The sequence below is a fragment of the Tympanuchus pallidicinctus genome, unplaced genomic scaffold, assembly GCF_026119805.1.
Source record: "Tympanuchus pallidicinctus isolate F22 unplaced genomic scaffold, pur_lepc_1.0 scaffold12, whole genome shotgun sequence".
Lineage (NCBI taxonomy): Eukaryota > Metazoa > Chordata > Aves > Galliformes > Phasianidae > Tympanuchus > Tympanuchus pallidicinctus.
Genome location: NW_026294637.1, coordinates 6,600,046 through 6,623,536, shown reverse-complemented (window position 1 = coordinate 6,623,536; position 23,491 = coordinate 6,600,046). Strand labels below are relative to the sequence as shown.

The 23,491-nt window shown below is 40.0% G+C and overlaps 1 protein-coding gene across 6 annotated transcripts in view; it reads right to left on the bottom strand.

The window, feature by feature from the left end:
* The window catches only part of AGBL1 (AGBL carboxypeptidase 1), a 478,919-nt gene that overhangs the window by 330,227 nt on the left and 125,201 nt on the right, over positions 1-23,491 (bottom strand). For all 6 annotated transcript variants that reach the window (XR_008203809.1, XR_008203808.1, XM_052672162.1 and 3 more), the window contains 2 exons: positions 7,600-7,729; positions 2,733-2,864 (listed from right to left, as the gene is read on the bottom strand). Coding sequence is in view for 4 of the 6 variants with exons in the window: in XM_052672162.1 (XP_052528122.1) it covers positions 2,733-2,864; positions 7,600-7,729 (262 nt within the window). In the remaining 2 variants the exon portion in view is untranslated. The remainder of the gene's footprint in view (positions 1-2,732; positions 2,865-7,599; positions 7,730-23,491) is intronic.

Sequence of the window (23,491 nt, the reverse complement as noted above, 5' to 3'; positions counted from 1 at the left end):
TTTGACAAGGGATTCAGCTACAGGAAGAATTTTGTTTGAACAAAGCACATAGCAGAGAAAGGGAATGTGTAATCCCACTGAAGGTCACAGATAATTATAGGAAAATAGAGCTTAACATTTAACTATCTTGCATTGTGAAATAAACCAAAATATTCTCATCTGGGATCACATGGTACATTGGATACACTCCACATAGAAAATGACAATAAAGAGTAAATATGAAAATTCAGTAAAATTATCTCTTAGCTCTGAGTAATTTTCTTATTCTAGACATCATTTTTCTCAACAACAGCCTATAAACACTGCTAATACACTGTGCTATCAAATATTTCTATCAGCGTGGATGCAACACTTCTTCACACTACCTTTAAAAATATATTCTAGATACATTAACACTAGGTGTGCTGTGTAGAAGTTGGGCTTTTACATACATATGCACATACATGCATATAAATTGTAGTACTTCCATGCTGCCCAAAGACCATCTGGTCCATCAAGTGAAGAGCAAGCAAAATAAGAACTTTCATTATTTCTTTGATGACAGCTTTCTTAAACTTCTGAATGGAATGGAATCATCCAGAAGGAGCTTCTGCTCATTGCTAATGGCATTTATCCTCGAATTTCATTCAGTTTGGGTGGTGAAAGCCAACCAGCTAATTTCACTTTCCAATAACAATCAGTGAAACTGATTGATTCTAAGCAATTCTAGTTCCACTCTGTTGAGCTTTACGTCATCGCTCTGTACAGGAATACATGGTTTCATCAAAACTGAAAAAGTAATGTTTAATAGCAGGTCTTCTCTTAAAGCATGACTGATGCAGATGATAAATCTTTGGTCTAAACTATTCTGCCACATCCACTGCAAACATCTTAATCATACATACCTCTGTAATAAAGTAAATGTTATTTCCAGTATATCCTATCTACAGCTGTGAACGGACCCTACAGGTTCTGTAAGGTGCAGATCTATAGATCCATAAGATCCATTCATCAGATGAAAAAACTGATGAATAGGAACAAAGTGAGAGGTTACATTTCAAGTCTGAGACCAGCATGAGCCTAACTCTTAAGTCAAGATCTGCACTGTGCTATTAAGAGCTACAGCATTCCTTTTCTTGTGAGAATACTGAACAGAGGAATCTTTAAAATTGATTACTTGCTCTGGACTAAACATTCACTGCTTCTGAATTGCCTCCAAAGTACAATTTGCTGCAAAATATTATAATTCCATGCAGCACTTCCAGGTTTTCCTGGAGCCGGGTTAAAAATACAGCACAGTCACCCAAACAATTATAATCCTGAGCACAATCATTAGATCCAGTTAAACCGTGCGTGAAGGCCCAGATAGTTTTCATTCTGTCCTCATCTGAGGCAGCACACAGATTTTTGTAAATATGAAATACCATAATCAGATCCCTAATCCAGTTTAGTCTAAAAACAATTGAAATTATATGCATAATCAATCTTTTACATTTGATTAAATAGAAACGCTGGCAGGTAACAGTAATGTCTCTGTAGTCAGGACTCATTTAGAAGCATTAGCAAATTTGAATTTAATATTCTTTTCATTTCACCAGCTTTCACTGGATTTCACACTAATAGTTCTTTCTTCTCTGCTTTTCTCATTAATTATCTTTCAATTGTATTTTTGGGATGGTGAAAACACATCTTTTCAAAGGATTCTTTTATGACAATACATTAGTATAACTGCACACCCTGTCTCTCATGCAGCTAGATTTAGCATGCACAACAGCAGGGGTGCTGCTCCTCATACAGGACCCCTGTCCATAAACCTCCATTCCCATTTGGTCAGAATGGAATTAGGATTCTTTGATTCTGTGATTCTGTGATTCTTTACTGATGCCCCTTCAGAGATTGCTGTCCAAGGGCCTGGAATGGTGATGAAAAGGAGAAATCCTGAAGCTGGGTTTTGTGATGTCAATGCTATGCAGTCATCTGAGGCCAAATATTAGAGGGTAACAATGACTCTTTCTCTCATGAATGGTCAAGGGCTACAGCAAAGGCTATTCAAAAATCACAATTTTCTCAAGGTATTACGTTCATGTTTTTGGGAAGTAAATCCATCATGGAGGCCAGAATCACCCCCAGTTACTCATGGGAGGAAAGACAGAAACTTCCCATATTGTGCAAAAGGGAGAATTCTAATCACAAAATCTTTCATCTATGCCACTGCAGATTCTTGGACACCCTTGGACACTTGCTCTTGGTTTCTTCATTGCAGATTCAAGACAGGCACCAGATGCTGAAAGCAGCATTTGAATTCTGTTTGTGTAACAGTGAGCCATCCTCACCTTTTCCAGCTCTCTGAATTCAAATACAACAAGCGATGTTCTGATTGTAAGCACCCTTCCTGCTTTCCTTGTGAAACAAGTGTTTCCACAAGGACTTCTCATGAGTTGTGGATGAGAGAAGCACATGTATACTTGGAACTTACAAAACACAAAAATACAACATTCCTATTAGTCAGTGGCTGAAGACAGTAAAAGAGCATCTTAATAAAATGAAATAGAGATCCACCTATTGACAATATTATTGCTGATAGCTGGTGCATGAAGATACCAGGAATTATTTGAATTTTTCTGCATCTCTACTCCTCTGGAGAAAGAGAAGTTTGCACATACCTACAGAACTTGTGATCTGACCTCATCTTAAGGAGAGATGTAGGTGTACATGTATGCCAGCAACTGCAGAAAGGAACAAAGTGGACCTACCCTGTAGCCAACATCTTCTGTGATAACTGCTGTGTCAACCATGCAGCCTGCTTGCCACAAAGTCTCCTTGATGCTGCAACCATAGAGGAACACATTCTTTTTCTGGGAGTGGCCATGGTAGTCACAGAATACCTAGAGAGGAAAAAAAGGGAAAATCTTGAATACTGAAGTAAGTTTCCTGGTTCTTCACAACAGACACTATAAACACTATATGTGAAGAATTCTTTTCAGTTCTCTTCAGAAAAACTCAGTGCTCTGGGCCCAGCCTATAATCAGTGTCAAACTCTGTTAGTCAGCTGTACCTTGCTTTATCTATTGGATCTGACATGATCTCATGAATCCAGTGTCAACACCAGTGCATTTCTGTCTACAGCAGAAATAAACATGACACCTGTGCAAGATTCTATGCCAACTCAGGAACCTGAGAGTTCATGGTAACTTATGATACAACACAGCAATTTGTCAGGCTCCTCTGACTTCTCAACTCCAGCATTATCTTCAGGAGATTTAAAAACTGCACCTTTCCCCAGTAATTAATCACCTTGGCTTCTTTAAATTCAAAAACTGTGCTACATATTTTTCAGGAAAATGTAATTGTGCAATTGTGTAAAAAATGTATCATAAGTGGTCAGTTCCTTACATGAATTCCTGGACATCAAGCACAGAGCATTATCTATCTTTGTGACAAATAATCTGATTCCATACTCTATCATACATTCCATAATCTATCTGTCTAATCCATCTCTCATGTCATATAAACTAGGTACAAGGTACTTTCCAGGTTTTAATGGAAGTTTTGATTGCCCTCATAGGCAGATATCAACTCCAACAAAAATGAAAATCACGATTTAATGACCCAAGAGGTAAATATTGACACAAGTGTTAAATAATAATCAATCTCATTGCCCTCAGAAATATGAAGTCAATACAGACTGCTGTTACATATATTCTCTGTGCCTTTATCAGGAATATTCAGAAATCTGTCAACGAAAAGACAAGGATTTCTGAAGAGAAGACATCGGTTCATTTTAAAACAATATTTAGTGCTGATTAGAAAGGAACTTCATGATCTCATTTAAATAGTTTTCTGAGGCATGTATCAGAGACAAAGGGACAGGTGTCAAGAGGTAGGGAAGAACTATGGATCAATTAAAAAAAACTGAGGGAGAAAAACATGTATTCTTGTATAAGCACAGACAGATGGAGTAGATCAACTTCTTCCACCAACTGTTAAGGCAAGTTTTAGCCTAGTATGCTTATTTACTAGTTACACTGTAACTGAGTTTAGCTGCAGCTGGTCAGGAAGTTTAATAATCTAGGAACTGAGTATTTAAATACTTGCAGCTGCTCGGACAAGCTGTACACTGACTGGAGATGCTAAGACACACACACACAGAGATTCATCCCACAAGTCCTAACTAACCGCACAGCTGTAGCCACAGAACACCCTGAGCTGGACAGGACCTGCAAAAGGATCACCCAGTCCAACTTCTGGCTCCATAGAGGCCATCCAAAATTCAAACTGTGTATTGAACCTTCCCCTCTTGACCCTCCCCTGAGGCAGCTCAGTGCTGTTCCCTCTGGTCCTGTGGAGTCACCGGAGAGCAGCGCTGAACCCCAGCTACCTGTGAGGCTCTGCAGGCTGCCACGAGCCTCCCCTCAGCTCCTCTGCCCTAGGCAAAACAAACCAAGGGACTCCAGCAGCTCCTCACACCCTCCAGACCCTTCATCATCTTTGCAGCCATCCTTCAGACTCAGTTTTACCTTCATATCTTGTGGCACCAAGCCTGCACGCAGCACTGGAGCTGAGACCACAGCAGAGCTGAGCCGCCAGGCCGCGTGCACACACAGGGCTTATGCAGCCCTGCACTGCAAGCAACTGCCTGAAACACAGGGAATTATCCCATAAAGGCCCCTTCCAAACAGCTGCATTTATTGGTTCTTTTAATGACGGGCATTTTTCCAGTTAGCGTTCCATCTATGCTTCCAGCAATACAGACATAGATTAGTTTAACCACAGGTACCACCTAGAATTTACTCCTATGAATATCAAAGAAGATTTTATAGCTGTGGTTCTATTTCGAGGCAGAGATCCCAGCTCAACCAGGTATCAATTACCTGCCAATTTACAGAATTACTAACATGCAAGATGCATATATTATTACCTAAAAGATTACTTATTGGAAACCACACAGGGATGATGAGCTGCTCAGATAGCTTTGCTGCCTGATAAGTAGGAGGTCTATAATTCTGCATCTCAAGAAACCTGCCAGTGAGTCCCTAAGTGACAAGTCAGGAACAAGCGTTCCATATTAGTAAAGGATTATAAGAGCCAAGCTCTGTAACACCACTGTTTCATGCCCTGGGATGTATCACTGATTGCCACCCCCCTCCACAGGAGAGAAGTCAGCGCTACTGGAAATATTTCCATTCCATTTGTGCATTGCATAGACCTTCATTTTAATTAATTTTCCTGAATATTGCAGTTATTCTCAATGTTTATGACAAACTGCTTTCTTTTATAATACATTCTTCTGCTCTATTTTTATTCTACAGAGCAGCTTAAGCCTCAACATTTAGCCAAGAAAATATTGCATTTTGTAGTTGCAGCACCCAATGAAGAACTTTTCTGGGGTTATGTCTGAGCAACCACAAGGCAAGCTTGGGACCTACCTACCTATTTTTCTCTACTCTATGCATCTTGTACAGCTGGGATACTAACACATAGTCAGATTCCAAGTCTTGTGCTCACTGGGGTATGACTCAAGATACACATGCAAATTTTGATCTATTTAAAGTTACATACCAGCACTGAGCATCATAAAGGTAAGGACCTGTTTTCAAACTCAAAAACAATCCCCCTCACAGACTCACTCAATGACTCACAGAATCAGGAAGCTTTTAAAACAAATGAAAAGCAAACAGAAAATGGAAGCAAAAAAACTTTGTTGGCAAACAGAACATTTTGAAGTTTCTTTATTTTTTCTTCAAAAATCTCCATCTTTCCTCAGTAGCATTGTGAGAGCACCCAACCTGAGTCTCAAGGTAGACACATCTAGCATTGTTTGTTCACAAAAAGCTACATCCTTCCAGTCAGATCTGTTTCCAAGCTTAACACAGAACACCTTTGAAAGAAAACACTGCTTGATGTTTCCTGGTCCCTGGGAGCTTCTTTCTGTCCCCTCCAAAAGTAACTTGCTCTTCGCTGCAGCTTGATCTCTCTGTATGAGCTACACTTTTCTGTTGCATACTGCAAGGTGCAACTTGCAAACTGTACCATTTCCTCACCACAAATGCTCAAGGGGAAAGCAGCATCTCTTTACCCCTCAGTCCCAGCTGCTCCCAAGCTCAATCTCTCATACTCCCACTGCTCTCAGTTGGCAAGAAATCCCCTGCAGTGGAGAGCTGCAATACCACAGAGTACATCCAGCCCCTTCTTTTACTAGGGTTTCCAGAACCAACAAGAGAAGCAAAAAAAAAAAAAAAAAAAAGCACTTAGAAGGCTGTTTTCTATGGCTGAAGTTACCAATCAAAATGAGTTTGGCTTGAAATGCTGTTAACTTTGAAGTTATTTCCTTTTCTCTTTCAAGCATCTTTTCTTTGCTTTGAAGAAACTGCTTGCCCATCCCCAGTATAAATGAAACTAATCCACTCCACAGAAATCATTTGGCTATCAGTGAAATTGGCTTCATGGCATCATGGCAGTGAGTGCAAGGCAGAAGAAACCCAGCTCCCTTCTGTAGTGGGGAAAAGGCATTTGTAAGCATGTAAAAACCAAAATCAATGTACTCTTCAAAGGCAAAGAAAAATCAGTTTACCACGACTGACACACTGCCTGTGAGTGAGAGAGATGATACGATCAATAGTCTTACTTCACTCGGCAGGATGAAAACTTCCACTGGGCTCATGTTCAACTTCATGCATTTGGATATGACAGGGATGGTTCTGATAAATTTAAATTAAAAAGACCTAATAGGATAAGCATGGTAAGACAAAACTGATCAGATGTAGCTCAAAACCCAAATAAAATGTAGGTGAGTAAACTCTCAGCTGCAAGTTGAACTTCCAATAGATTCCTTGGACTACAGAGCTGAACGTCAGGACTGTTGTTTAGGCCAAAAATGGCATATTTCCACAAAAATTCACTTAAAGAAACTCACAGACATTTGCACCTTGTCTGAGGATTTTCTCATTGAGACCAGAGGGAACTGTGCATCTTTGGACATTTCCTGCCTAACTGGGGCTATGAGAAGCCAGCCTGCCGGTCCATCCGCTTCCATTCTGTTCATCGACATTTGAAACTCTCAGCGTTTTTTATCCTGAAGTCTCAGAACTATTCGGTCTACAGAGCACCAAGACAAAGCAGATGAGGATAGATCCCATATATATCCCAGTAGCATCATCCTCATGAACTTCTGGTCAAAGTCGTTCTCTTCTCACTAAAGCAGCAGGGAAGTTCAACCATTTTGAAGACTATCTCCTGTGTTTCTGTGATTGCACAGATTGCTCCAGCCTCAGCTTTTGCATGATCCATGCAGACCACAGAAGACTACAGACTTCACCCTTTACAGAATTTCTTCCGTCATTGCCAGAAAGATAGCAATAACCTACTACCAATATCTAGCTTAGTTGAAGTACTTTGAGGATACTAAGGAGCTTTAAAGAATTTATATTCACATTGCAGGTGTGCAAAGACTCTGAAGTTTGGAGTTGGTTAGAAGATTCAGCAGATAATCCAAGACTTTCAAAAACATTCCCGAGGGATGAAAGTGTAACAGCATAGGATGCTTTCCAAATCTCTCCAGCCATAAAGCAAGGCTGCTCACACAACTGCAATAAGCAACAGAAGATACTGGGAGTTACTCACCAGAGGGGCCCGGCCGATGCTGCGCAGATAATACAGAAGACCTTTGGTGTGGTAAATTGTTGGATGAAGTTGAGAACTGGGCGTCAGCCACTGTCTGTTCAGATCATCTCCACTCAAGGAACAACGGTGGCTGAAATCACAAAGCAACACATCACAAACCCCTGAAAGAAAAGCTGATTCCAAAGAGTTCCCGATTCTGGCAAGACCTGGCACAATGATGGGAAATGTCAATTAAAATAAAAGATCAAAGATGTTTAACATTGCATTGGAATGAATCAACAGCCAGTACGCTTCAGAGGTGCGTGCCGCATGCAGATTTGATCATTTCCTTTCCTTCCAGAATTCACACAGTTACAGCCCTGAAAATAAATGCAGATTTTCCTTTACCTAAGTACACACACAATCAGGACTACTTACAAACAAAATTATCTTCGGAAATGCTCTAAATTCTGTGCTATCTACAAAACTCACCCAGCTTACATGCAGCAAAGGCTTCTCAAAACCTCCACAGCAAATAAGTACATCCAACTCCTACTCATTCTAATTGAAGACAGGTGCTTGAATCTCTTCGACCAGTCTGAAATATGTATGCACTTAAATGAGATGAGCTGGATATCTCATTTAAGCTCCTCCGCTCATGAGAAATGTAGCTATCTGAAGCACATCAAGAAGATCTTGATGCATGCTACATCATTATGTGGAACAATTACCTAGATTCACTGCAAAGACTGAATAAAAAGCTAAATAAGGATCTTAGATTTGCAGTGAGAAAGTGTTTTCATTAGTTGGCTTGAAAATATTCTGCTCCTGACTCAGTGATCAGTGAAAAATTTTGCAGGATATTTGATTGTAAGGAGCAGTACATCATCGTGCAATTTTGCAACATCTGACTAATTTCCCTCATTAGTGACTGTGTGCACTGCAGAGCCTAACTATTTTAAGCACTGGACAAATTCCTACTACAGAGTTACACCCAGCTTTGCTGTTCCAGCCTAGCAACAGAATAAGTACAGATGTATTCCCGGGGACACAATCTGGTGCTCTTCAGGCAGAATCTTGCATTAAAATTGGGGTGCATTGCATCCAGCAGTTCTGATATTATCAGTGCCTTGCAAATGATGCTTGCAGAAAAAAGATCTTAAAACTGGAATACTTGAAAAAAAAATACTAGATACACTGGAGAACTGGTTAAGAAAAGAAAACAAAGAAACAATAAAATTCACTAAAAATGTCATATGATTTTAATGGAGGAAAACAAGGTCTCTGATGCCATCTTGGGGTTTCTGGCAACATCACAAGACCCATTCTGACTTTAGTTCTAGTGTTACCTGAATTCCCTTCTTTCTTCATAACCCATAGCTGCTACATTGCTCATTCTGAAAGTTAGAAAATATTACCAGTAACTAAAGCACGAGAAGCCACTGAATGCTTCTACCAAAAATTCCACATGAAAACATGACCACCTCTGCTATGTTTCTTCATAGCCCTTCAGGCAAAGTTACCTGTAGGCTCAGCTCTCCTGACCTGCAGGACATCAGATGTTCAGCTGAGATTTACAATTGTATTTCTGCTAAGAACTTGTGTGTGTACACAACTTCCTTCCAGCAGGTATTACTCCATTTTAAAAGTCACTTAACAAAAAAACACTTTGTAAAATATATAAATTATTTTTCTTTCAGAACACAAGAACAAACGCATGTTCTTTTAGAAAAGGATGCAAGAAAAAAACTCCTAATCAACTCTGCAGCATTGCAGTGCTTCTCACTGCAGCGTCTGGTTCTGCTATGGCCTATGCTCTGGGATGCAGTGCTGGGTCATAAGCACAGCTTCTACACAGGATGCTGACATGTCCATAGCTCACAGTACCCTCACTCTTTGGACAGTCTTCACTCTGCCCAAGTTGCAATTTACAAATTCCATAAGTCTGATAAAAAAGGAGGCTCTTCCTAGTGGAGACCCTATGACGGTTCAATTGCCCCATGCCATTCACAGGCAAAGCTGTTATTTACAGCAGGGAAGGAAGGTAAATTCTCAGCAAGCAGGCAAGAACTGGGAGGCAAAGTTCAGTTTTGTTCCTCCAATGATGAACATCTCTGCTCATTTAAATGACCTTTAAACATTAGTCCTCTGCCTGGCAGCTTGTAGCCGCAGCTCTGAAGGAGATGTAGAACTTTAATTAAATTATGAGACACTGATTTTTCCAATCTCGCTCTCTCCCTCTGATCATAGTGTTAAAGGCTGTTTATTTTTGGAGATCCCCACCAGCTCTGTTCCCTTGTTCCTTTCCTTCTTCTCTTCCTCTCCTAATGGCGATGACATTCACGGATAATGGTTTTGTCCGTTATGCTCTGCAGCCAAGGGTGAAGGTAAAATATTAAGCTGATCTCAACTGCTGATAGCAAATGAAGGGACTGGAAAGCTGAGACTGGCTTTCTACATTTGGCAGGATTTAATGAAATTCACTTCTCAAATCAAAAGGCATTTCTCACAACGTAGTTCCATGCTATTATGTTTGCTTTAAATGCTTTATGTCTTCTCTCCTTTGCAGCATTAGTGAGACTACGTGACAGCCCGGATGGGACTACGAGCAGCTCAAACCAAGTGATGAAAATGGTTTGCCACAAGGAATTCCAATAAAGTAAAGAAAACCCCACCTCTATCTCTATACAGATTACCCGTAATTAAATTGTATTTCCCTTGCTCGCAAGTCTGATGCTTTGGATTGAACTTTTCTTACAGCTCTACTTTCTTTTCTACGTTTAAGCAGTTTTTTTGATGAGGGTCAGCATGCAGGACAGCTGTTAGCTGCCTCTTGGACTATACTGCTTGGCTACCAAAGCACAACAAAAGGAAACTATTTTCTCTTTTGTTCTACATAAGAACTGAAGTGGCTCCATTAAACATTTCAGCCACAACCTTTGAGAGATATGATCCATTAGGGCCACTGCAGAAAGGATCGGTTCCACAATTTGAAGCAGTCTCTGCAAATATCATGTCTCTCCCACCAAGCAAGACCAAACACTTTTGACCTTCTTACTACAAGCAGACTCTAGGGCTGTAACGTTTCTGTGAGTAGCTCTAGAATAACTCAAGAAAACTATGGAGCTGGTAGAAGATAGGATCCTCTAAGCATAACTAAGCTGTTCTAAAAATGTATGTAGCCAGAAAACACTGCCACAGTGATACACAGCAAAGCATTCAGCACTCACAATTGTCTGAGGAAAGAAATGCTTGGGCAGTCTGTCCTTCAGATATACTAGTGCCATGTGTCCCTGGAAAATGAACAAAGTATTCAAGCCCAGACCCTGGAGCAAAAATCTGATGGAAAACATACAACTCTCCTTTGACTGGCTGTGAGCACAGAAAATTCAACCACAGGTGAATCTGTTGCCTGTTGGTTGCAAATATCATTACACATCATCAATAATACTCCTGCACCTCTACAAGCCTCACCTCTGAAGATGTATAAAGGCAGGTAGTCATTCAGAACTGCAAATGGGAGAACTACTCTATGAAAACTGGATCCTTAACATCTCCAGTTGATATACACCACAGTCATAAAGATGAGGTTGAGTTTTCTCTTCTGAATCCACAGGCAGTAAATGCACTTCTAAGAAAAGCATTAGGTCTTTCTCTGAAGGCAGGGACACCTCAGAGGGAGTTAATGAGAAATAGGTTAAGTTGCTAACGCATGGACTTTTTCAGTTAAAAACAGAATAATATTTTAAGTCTGTTTGCAATTGAAAGACCTTGCTTTTAATCTTGCACCTCAAAGTTTGACGTTAAGTTTTACTGAACATTTGTCTTCTTTGTTGTCTTACCCTTAGGCCTGCTTGACTTAAGTGCAAAGCAAAAGATCCCAAGCACCTCAGCTTCCAACTTTACTCAATTCTGAAATGTGTTTGGACTGGGAGACACTACCTAAACTAACCCAAGGCTGATATGGTTAACAGAACTCTTCAGTTGGCTGTGGTAAGACTGGATCAATGCCCTGCATGGAAAGGAAAATGAGAGGGGAAAAAGAGAGAAGGGGGAATACAGAGGGAGGAGAGGAGAAAAAGAAAACAGACAACCGAACCCCCTTCCCCCCCCCCAAAAAAAAAAAAAAAGGGAAAAGGAAATACAAAATAAAGACATGGGGAGGATAAATACAATGCACAAGATATTAGACAAGGAAGAAAGCGAGAAATGGAGAGAGAGGAAAGTCACTTTTTAAAGAAAAGATGTTGCTGTGCTTGGAAGATAAAATGATTCAAAATCTCCTGTCCATTACAGATAAATGGAAAGACAGGGCCCATCATATCAAATGAATGATGTCAGGACTGATAATAACAGCACCTGGGGCACAGTGAACTATGAAATCTAAAGGGATGCATTGTGTTTGATATGTAGAGAGCAACATCACCATTCGCTGTGCATCTTAAAAGCAGACAGCAGTACTAGCACAGGATAAGAATATCTATAAAGGAAAGTAGGCACAAGTAAACATCAGGATGTCGTTGAACAGCATGTGGCAGCCTCAGACAGACACAGCATGCTGGACTTATAAATAACTACTGCCTACCTAGGATGGAAGCAAAGGAATATTTGCATTAAAGTGTTTTGGTCTTGCAATTAAGAAAGCTCAGATCAGCCTGAGGTGTGAGTACATGTGGGGAGGGCAGGTGGAATCCTCAATTTTCTTGATTGTTAATCTTCTCAGAGAACAAGCCAGTGACGTTAGGAAGCAGCAGAACCAGCAAAGCCCTCCTTCATAATTTAAAGGAAGATGTGACAGAAATGTAATTATTTTTTTTACAGCTTGAAGTCCATGTGCTGGAACTGATTACAGTCACCATGCATTTACTCCATGGAGAAGCTCATCCAATGCCATCCAGTCACTGCATTGTAGCATGTTGTCCATGGTCATTCTAGAAACAGAAAGTCCCCACAACATAAATATTGCACATATGCGTGCAATCCAATGAAACACCAGTCTATGGCAGCTAACTAATCTTTCATTTTCTGAAATTTCAGTCTTAATTGCATTAGGGAAATTTTGGAGTGCTGAAGACCACTTTGTAGAGCTCTTCATATAATCCATTTCATTTTATAGCAGATAAATACACAGATAAGCACTACAGCACGCTACAGCTGGAATCAAAAATGGGGAATTAGAGGGCAAGGTATTTTCCTACTGTGCTCTGGGCTGCATCACTAATTTCAGAGTGAAATTTCTTTCCCATCATTAAAGTGGGCTGCTTTAAGTTCCCTCTGGGATACCTCACTTTTGCATTTTGGCAAGCTGCGAGGTTTCATTGAAGAAAAGTGATCCCTTCCCCAGTTACTGCAAGAAGCAAAGGGGGCAATGTTCTTTCTTTGTTCAGGGTCTGAAGTTATCAGATTTTCATTTTTTTCACAGTGAAATATAGGTGAATAGCTCCAAGGCATATATACAGACACCAGTGACCAAAGCAGTTTCCATCTACATTATTGCAGCTAACAATTCACTACTGTTCATATACTATTCTTTCTTCTGACTGCAAGCAGTAGGAGTGCTAAAATTCCTATGAAGAATCAGGATAAGAGCCATCTGCCTTTCCAATACAACCAAAGCAGACAGAAGGTTCAGGAGCCACGTCTATGCCACATCTCCTCTTCAAGTTTTACTCACCTCATTTCTAAATTGCATTTATTCTCCGCTCCCCCAGAGCTGAGTCCTCAAGCTTCATTTGCACCACACCTTACTTTCACACTGTTTTCATCTTAAGTAAAGGCCATAGTGGCTAATGCAGGCTTGATGAAAATCAAGGTCTGTAAGTTAACTCCTCCTAAGCAAATACCATGAAGGACCAAGCAATGGCAGTTTACCAATTGCACTGTGACCCCTTGCTGCCATACTAGCTTACCTCCAGGCCTGTAAGATGAAATTTCTTACTACTACCTTTTCTTAATTGCACTTTTCACACACAATATTATCTTCTAGATGACACCTGCACTATCTGGCTGCCAACCAATTGAACAAGGCCACTGGAAAATCCTGACCACTTTACACCACTGCTGCTTTATGACTTTTCCATTTCAGCACAGATTAATGAACCCGTGATGTGCAGTGCTTCCTCTTGTGCTAATGGTATTCTAAAGAATCACTCCACCAGCTTCTTCTTGCCTATCCGCATTAGAACACTGATGCTAATTAGCACAATGAGCCTTCAGAGTTTCACCTTCTACATTTGACTGATTTTTTCACAGTGGACAATTCTTACTTCCCGAGATAAATGACGTAGTCTGTGCTTCCTCCTTTTGGTGCGTGTAACTGTGCCTCTGTCCTTGCTCAGCTCTGATAGGAGAGTTCCTTTTCTCTCAGTGGACACATTTCATTAAGACGCATTTTGTCACAAACCAGTTAAACAGAATGAGATCTGCATCACCCCCAGCTAACATTGTCAATGTCATAATCAAATGAGACAAGAAGTTCACATGACCTACTGAAAGGTGAGTTAACAGCATTATCACAGATGAGCTAAACTACTTCCTCAGTTCCACATGAAAGGACACTCATCAGATTTCTACTCTTTTAGCTGCAACAACAGTAACTAGCAAATAGGAGAACAAATTCACCTGCACTTGGTGACACTTTGCACTGTCATTTATGAGGAAAATGAAAGTTATGATGATTTGTACTATTTTATGGAGGAGTAAATAAGGATTCAGGGAGCTGCTAAAAACTGAGTTCTCAGTTTCTTGACATCTACCATGAGATTGGCTCATCTCTAGGCTCTGTTTGCAATGCCTCTGAATACTTTGTCACTGATAATGCAGCCCTAAAACAGAATTTTTAATCATAAGTTTTGACTAGAAAAGTAAATCTTCAACTCAAGATTTTTCTTTTAACAAATACCTGCTTTCTGCAGGAAATAACAGCTTTTCCTCAACACTCTATTCTCTTCAAAACTTTCCATCAAAACTTCAAATTGGACAATTCAGAACTTTAAACTGCTTAAGAGATGCCATCAGCATACAGCAGAAAACATGCATTTAAGGATTCTTAGGTACTCATTCCTGTCTGCCTGTGGGTCTCGTTGTCTGGGCCACACATCCTGCAACACAACTGATAGCCTTGACAACAGTAATTCAGTAAGATGCACAATTATGGTGCAGCATGGGAGGCAGGAGAAGCCAGGACAACGGGACAGTCAAACAGAGCTCAAATAGCACTGCAGTGACACTTCCAAATGGAAGCGCTGTTTCTAAATGGGAAGGTTTGGCTCCAATTTTGACTACTGTTCATTGAAAAGTTTAAGTTTTCCACTAGGAGAAAACATTTTTTAAAGACAGCCTCATCCTCCTACAAACTATTTTAGCTAATCCTAATTTTGCAGGCATAAATATTGAAAAAGTGAGGACACTCCTGCAACAAGGCAGCATATCAGTGAAAAACTAAGACCAGAATCTAAGGTTTCATGATAACAGACTGAATAACTAACATTTTACTTTTGAAGTGATGTCCTTTAGCCTGCTTCTAAGCCTTGTGTTCTTGATTTTCTTAATTTAAATGTAGTTTGCAATCATATACTTGAAGAAGGGTTCTTAACTGACTTAAGCTAGTTGCTCACATACGGATTGCATTAATTGAGTTGATTTAAAAATCTGGTAGTTAAATCAGTGCAATTTCTGTATACAAATAAGCACTGAGAAATGCATGCTCTAGATTGTTCTAAAACTTAAACCAAAATAAATGACACAGAAGGGCAAAGTGTGGCCCCATACATTAAAAATAAGAATTACAAGCAGACCGTTGAGAAGAGGCCAAGAATAAAAAATAATTAAAAAAAAAAAAAGATAGAATGTGCAGAGATCTTCAGATCCATTAGATTTTCCTAGGATCTTTATGCAGTCCCATAGTCCAGTAGGTAGCACTCATTCCTCCAAGCAAGAGGGAACTGAAGACATTAATGAGAACGGGAGGAAAAAAAAACTCTCAGAGCTGATGCTACGAATCAGAAATATTTTGCTAACAAATTACAGAATAAATGAACTAATCCAAAACCATTTCCAGTGAGTGGTGAAGAACCCTTGTACTTGTTTTTCAACAACGAGAGTAATGAAACAGACACTGCACAAGGACCACAGTACAAGACACTATGTTACAGTTCCTTTCTGGACCATCACTAGGTCATCCTGGTCTAACCATGACCAACATCATATAAGAGATTTCGCCCAGATTGTAACATCCCACTTCCACGGGCTAGGCATTGATTCGGGCACTGTGCACCAACCTCACAAGAGAAGCCTTTTTGGAAACCTGGAGTGCCTTTCCAGTTTGGGGCCTGCAAAGCTGTGTGTGTATCAGACTTGTTTCAGCAAACTGACACCTCACAGCAAAGCAAGACAGTGATTTGCCAGCTGGCACTGAATATGGGAAAAAAGGAGAAGAAAAACTGGCTAAGAAGGAGGCAGAGATGGAGGTGAAGATGAGATGCTTTACATTCCCATTCTCCATCATTTCTCAATTAAAAACAGGCAGCGGGGATGAGACTCTGCAAATCATACCTGTATGATGAGTTAGGCTGCAGAATTCCCAAATAAAATGCCTATAAGCACATTTTATTCAGTCCTGTGGGAGGCTGGAAGGCTGTCCTGCCAAATATGTTCTGTCATTTTCTGAAGCGAGGTTAATAATAAATTCATTTTATTTTTTTTTTAAATAAAATGGCTGCTCTAGATTAGGCTGTCCCTCCGTAACGCTGTTTATGCTCACACATTCACCCTTCAATATGAGTTCTTGTTGCTTGGGATAGATGGTGTTTTTCTTCACCAAACAGGACTGGTACAAAGCAGGTTTATTTCGGCACCAGGTTGCTCAGAGCAGCACAGCAGCACAAGGAGAGACCTCGCAGTACATGAGGCTGTGATGGGATTTACGGTGGAATTGACCACAGGTTGACATCTACAAAGACATACTATACTTCCTCCATCAGTAAATTAGAGTTCTGACAAAGCACCATTATCTGAAATATGCTGAGTGGTAGCTTACAAAAAAAGCACAAACCTAAGAACCCAGTTTGCCGATTCCCCTCTCCACAGCAGGCACAGTTAAAGAAATTAACGCTAGATTCTGCTAGTTGCTCACATTGGAGGAGTTTTCTCTTCTTCTTTCTACTTTCCCCCCCTTCTTTTTACAGTCACACTGTAAAACCAGTATGACTGATCATCTTGCTACTGCTGCCTACAAGTACATTGGAAATTCCCACTGTAACAGGCTACACACACTGTTATATGGCAATGCCTGCTAGCTTCACAGGCTACTTGCCTGGCAAATACAATATCTGCAATAAAATAACAATACCTCACAGGTTACTCAACAGTCATATACACGAATGCAAGCTTTTCTCCTTTCCCAACACAGAATTTCCAGCTCTGCCTGTGAAGTCCACTAAATAGTCAGGAGTCCCTCTGAAACAATTTGATTTCTTTGTAATAAGTGCTCCTTCCTGTAGAGATAAACAATAGTTACGGATCGGGTCTGTTTTCAATACAGCTTCCATGTCAAAATGGAAAAAAAACGAACAGCAAAACAAACAAACAAACAAAACAACAAAAGCCTTACATTTGAGTTACACCTGACTTTGAAGGGAAATGCATGCTTTCTATTTAACTAGACACACATTCCATGCACCCTCAGAGATCAGGCAACAGCCGTTCCACCATCTCTAGAAAAGCATTTGAGGGACTGATCGGCCATTGAGTAGAATGAGCAGGCACAGATAAGCAAAGCAGTTTGGGGTTATATATGTAGATGCATTAAGTTGTTTTATTTACTTCCCCCTCTGCATATGCACTGTATGACTTCAAACCTCAGCTGAATGCTAATTCTGATACAGAAAAAAGCAACCACTAAAACAAATTGCACTTACATAACTGCTCATCCAAGCACAGTGTCTCTGGGCACTTCACAATAGTAAAGTTAAACGAAGCATTCAATACACACTTATTAAAATAAAGTATTCACTGGAGAAACCTGACGGGCTTTGTAGAGGTCTCCAAAACATTCAGAAAAAAAATAAAAATTAAAATATCCATACAAAATCCAGTAACAGATAAAATCATTGTAAAACAAAACAAAACAGACCCAATTCTCCAAGAAAACTCACACATCAGCAAGACTGGGCCAAATGTTTCGGAGAGTCCATGCAAGTGGTAAGTAAAGCTGGCACAGAAAACTGAGGGTGCATAGAGAAACTGAAGACTGCTAGGAGGCAGGATTTGAATTTGAGGGGAGCCAAAAGATTTGCCTTAGAAACCAGGCCAAACACATTAAGTGCAGCAGTTTTGCTGGAAGTTTCTAGTAAAAAACAAAAGTCAAATTAAAACTAGGACAGTAGATAGGAGCAAATGTAAGCAGTTCTTATCCACTCATGTGTGCAGAAATCTAAGCTGCTTTTTTTTTTTCCACAGCAATTGGCAAATTTTAATTGGGGGCTGGTACAATCAGAAAAATCCCTCTTGAAACAGATCTGTAAAGTGAAGTTACTTGAATACTGAAATAAATGACCTGATTTTTCAAAATATGGAGCTACTCATCGCTGCCTATTGAAGTTCAATAGAATTGCAAGCACTCAGCATCTTCCAAACTCAGGAAATTCTTAACTAGCTTCCTAAAACATATCGGATCAGGGCAACTAATTTATGATCCTTACTATTCATTTTTGTCTCTGTTCTTCAATTGAATCCAGAAGCTTTACACATCAGAAGATATCAGCAATATTCCAGAATGGAGGATACAGAACTTTTATAAATATTTGGGTGAGTTTCTGCTCAGCTCTTCCCCCCCTTCCCTGCCCTCCAACTTGTTTTTAATGTAATGAAGTAGAGGAAAAATCTCGTAAAGGGTAATGAATCATGAATATCTGGGCATCAGTGGGGTTTGAAGACACTTATGAAGAAAATCGATGATCAGCATCCAATTCTGGTAGCGAAGTGCTTAAAAAACTTTCAGATTAGAAGCACTGTCCTGTGTCAGTGAGTTAAAATATTGCGTTCTGGTCAAAAGATGAAATATTTCATGGCATAGCAAAAGACGACGCAGTAGGATGACAGAATCTCTTATTTAGATGTGGAGAAAAAGGTACAAGAAAAGAACACTGATAGGACCTCTTGTAATCCACGTAGACAGCTAATTCAGTTATGACTCTTCTACTTCAAAGATCCATGGGTAAAAGCTGATACAGTGCCAGTGAAACACAATCCATATCTGCTGGCTGGTCTAACTCTGCATGCTCAGTCACTGAACAAGGAATAGGACCATACTGCCTACCTTTACTTCAGTCAACAACTGAGGACTACAGCTTTTCTCTCTCTAGTTAGAGAAACAGTTTTCAGCTCCTCGTGGGTAAAGAAGGGTTTGCCTGTGACTCTATGTTTTAATTCTTCATGCACATTCCAGACCTAACAGGTGAATAACAGTACTGATTTATTGCTAAGTGCATCATACAGGGCAATAGAACTTACGCCTCTAAGGAGAAATTGTGCTAAGCTTCAACTTTAGACCAAAAGGGCTTCAAAACTGCTTTCTGAAAACCAATGTTTTGTCACTGCTAAAAAACAAGCTTCAAAGCAACTCTCAGACATATTTTTCAGAGGAGGGGCATCCAATAGCATTTCTATCCATAGAATGACATGGAAAGAAGTACAGGGGAATAAAATTCTCCATTTGAAGATGGATTTGAAACAGAAACACGCATTGTGCTTAGAATCATAAGAGGCAGGAAGGCTAACGAGTCTCTGGAATATTTCTGATGCTATCTGATAGTGTTTTTCTGTTTTGAATTTCTGCAGGACTGCTTGTTCTTTGAGCTATCCTGCCCCTCTCAGACCCAGGAGAGATTAAAGACTCAGCTGCATAACATTTAATCAATACAGATAAGCTCACAGAAATATCCTCTACAAAAATCAATGTGCAAATTCAAGTAGGCCATTCTGATCAACTGGAATAAATGTTGCAAATTATTTTGACCACGGCTGTAAAAACACTGAGGAATAAACAATGGCATAGGAAAGACCTTAAGATCTAAGTTATCTTTCTCCTATACATAAACAACGTAGTTCAACTGTCACTGTTTGAATTTGGGTAAATTAGTTCTTTCTCAGCTTATCTTTTCAGTACATTTGTAAGCAAAGTCATCTATTGCCTAAAGCAGAAGACCTAGAAAAAAACTTGAGTCTTCTATCTTTCTTGAACAACTTATATAAATAATTATATATATATATATGTGATTAATAATGTTGTATAGTGCCATAAAATGCTAAATATCTTTAATTTTTTAGGTATAACAATGCTTACAGCCCCTCTCTGAAAATAGGGCACCTAATCCAGACAGAAGAGCACAGGATTTCCAGAAATGGATGTTTTTGTTCTGATTTTCTGTCCAATTGGCAAGCTTGATGGCCAAAACTTTCCAGTGAGTTAGGAAATAAAACAGCAAACCAAACAAGCAATATTTTTTTGTCATTTCTGAGTGTCTGAAATAAAAATTTAGACTTACTTTTTAATGAATTACCCCACCCTCCCTCAGAGTGTGGCAAAGCCACTTTTAACGTGAACTCTCCACTTCAGCATTTATCTGGAGAAAGATGGTCTTGCTATTTCAAAAAATTATAAAATCATTGATGAGAAGCTCGAACAGGCTGCCCTGAGAGGTTGTGGATGCCCTGGTTCAATGCCAGGTTGGATGTGGCCCTGGTTAGCCTGATCTAGTATTAGATATGAAGGTTGGCAGCCCTTCCTGCAGCAGGGGAATTGCAGCTTGATGATCTTTGAGGTCCCTTCCAACTCAAGCTATTCTATGACTAAACTAAGCCCAAAGTACTTCTTTAAGATATTACTGCCATCACTTTACCCATAGGTGGGTAAAACTGATGTTTCAAGAGAACAAAACATACATAATCATACCCTTGGACAATTTTTTTAACCTCCTCACAGTCTGAACAGCAGTTCCTTAGTGGTGGATGGCGTGACAGATGCTCATCTCTAGCACCGAGTGCTGCAAACTCCCAGTAACAGAAAGCAAACAGGGACAGCAACAAGGAAAAAAGGAAGAGGAAGAATTAGGTCTTATAGAGCTCATTTCTCTCCAGCTCACACGACAAAATTTGTTGGCCCCAAAATTATGCTCACTGAATCGCTGCACCGAATGTATTTCTCATGGTACGACTCCACAGCTGCAAAATCCCAGCTGCAATTAAGGAACTGCAGGGCTGGATGTTCTATCATTTTTATACGTGCAGGCACTCCAGTGGTGGCTACAGCAGGCTGCAGCTGCCTGCTCTCGGCCCCCAGCTGCTGCCTCACAGAAAGGCAGTAACTGCAATTGTGTGCAAGCGTTAGGAAAACATAAATTCTGTGGGTGTTGGAATGGTTCAAAACAGCTCAGCTTTATTTCATCCCAGCACTTCTCAGCTCAGTCAGGTGAACAGGACTTGCTTGGAAGACAGCACAGAACGTGGTTTTACACCACTGGAAAGGAAGAGACGATGAGGTGACCTCCTAAGCATTATGGTTTCAAACAGAAAAAGAATAGCTGAATTTCAGAGTAGACACATCTTAGAGGAAATCCTCATGACTACAGTTGTGAGACAGTATCCAGTGATTGAAAACAGGTAGGTGCCTTTTTCTCACATTTGTCTGTGTGGCACTGAGTACTGACTGCTGTCTCCAAGAATAACTGCATCGGATGGTTCACAGATACTAGGGACAAATTAACAGCACGACAGTTACACGCTAAAGCAAAAAAGACTCATATCTTCTCAATATTAAAGATACATCATATATGATGAGAAATACTTCTGAACATACCCTTTAGAGAGCACATACCTCTTTCATCTAGCATAAGCCTAAGATAATTCCATATGAAGACAATGGCAAAGGTGGAAGAAGCTAAGATACTTCTGAATGATCGTATATTTGACAGCTTTGCTTCACTGTGGCATCAGGCTGAGCCCTTCCCAACTCTCCCATTCTTTCCCTTCATCAAGTCCATTTGCTGTTTAGATGAATTGCCATCATGAGTTCAGGGAAATGGTCTGTAGTGTTCAAGCTCTTGTTTCTTAGCAGAGGGTTGTTAAGGTTGTGTGGTTTGGTTGTGGTTGGACTTGATGATCTTTAATGTCTTTTCCAACCTCAGCAATTCTATGATTCTGTGATTCTTACCTTGTTTTGTACCCAATAGGAATTAGCACGAAACCTTTGATCAATTTTTGCACTTTTTTTTGTTTTGTTTTTGCTTTTTACAGACAAAACTGTAAACACTATAGAACTAGTCTACTGTAGAGAAGAACAACATACTGACTCCTGCAATGGATCTCACAGGGACTGCAAACCCATGCAGAATATCTCAATGCACTCCTTACTTCTGGCCTTCCAGTGCTGCTCAGGAATTTTGCATTTCATTCCATCTGTGCAGAGAGGATCATCTCTCCACTACCCTAAGAAACACGCAAACTTTAAAAAGAAAACACAACATAGAAAGCTGTCACAACATTGAAGAAAAGTGACCATCTTCTGACTCACTTTTTCAGCTCGTTCCAAGTATAAAGCATTGTTAAAAGATCATCCTGTTCTGCTGATAAGCTGCTGCCCAAGTAAATTAAAGACATTATCTAAGCCAAGAAGGGCTTTATCCCGTTGTGATAAAGCCAAGATTATAAGAGGAAGCACAGTTTCCCCCTTCTTGCCTTTTTTAGGTCTCTTGGTTTACCCATCTCTGTCAATAAAATACTGAATTTCACTTGGAAAGAGTTTTGAAGTCTTCACATGCTTTTGGTGTATACATAGTACAAGATCCTTGCCTACTGCTGCAACAGTTGGAAAAAGAATGCTGAGCCTTGTCAATATAAATAATCTGTTTACCATTGATGCCAAAGAATTGCTGGAAGGGGATAACATTGGCCCAGTACTTCCAGAGCAGTGTTTGGCCTGGCAGTGAGAAGACAGGATGCCATGGACCTCTCCTAACTTACGTACTGGCACTAGCAGCTGGGTAGAGTTCACTGTCTTGAAGTGACAGAAGAAAAAGTTCAGCCCCACTCTCCTCAGCCTGTGCTTCAGCCTGTTACAAGGAACAGGCAACATGGATACAGAAATAATGATTGTTTCCATGCTGGGTGATCTCCAGATATACTATAAATTTTCTCCTTGCAAGATTAAAAATTCAACTAGGAAATAACTTAAAGACTTCTGCTGCTGGCCTACAAACACAGCAGGATGAGTCAGAAGTTAGGGACATATTTGCTGTCACCATTTATTCCAAGGCCCTGTTTACTCTAATAAAACCTTGTGCTATTTCCTTACTTTGGAGGACAAATAATCATGAGGTCTTACTTACCCACTGGGGTCAGTAAGATGCATGCATAAAGCCACTCACATAGACAATGACAACTTTAAGCTTTCACAGCATTCCTTCTCAGCTACTTCTATTCATCCTCCAGGGATGATTTGTCATGGTCCATAGTAGGTTTCTTGCAAAATTCAACAACAGGTTACATCATTAGTTTAACCAGAGTGCCTCAAGTGTTCTCCTTCTTGCTCTTCCCTTTGCCAACTTTCAGTCACAACTATCATCTCAACAGGAATGTTATTTGAAGTAACGGCAATGCTTTGGAGCAGGTTCCAAGGTAAATTAGTTTGCATCCATCACAAATTCTCCTAAAGAAAGTATACATTCTTCTCAGAGAAATCTCCGGGACAGTAAATATTTGAAAACAGTGGCTCCAGCAAAGATCCCAGCATGTCACTGACAAGGCCTCTCAAGAGGAAGAGAGTTTTGCTGGAGCAGTAATATGGGAGATACCATTTAAACAAAGAAATAATAGAAATCAATACAGTCAAATCATGCGTCTTGCAAGTCAGTAAATC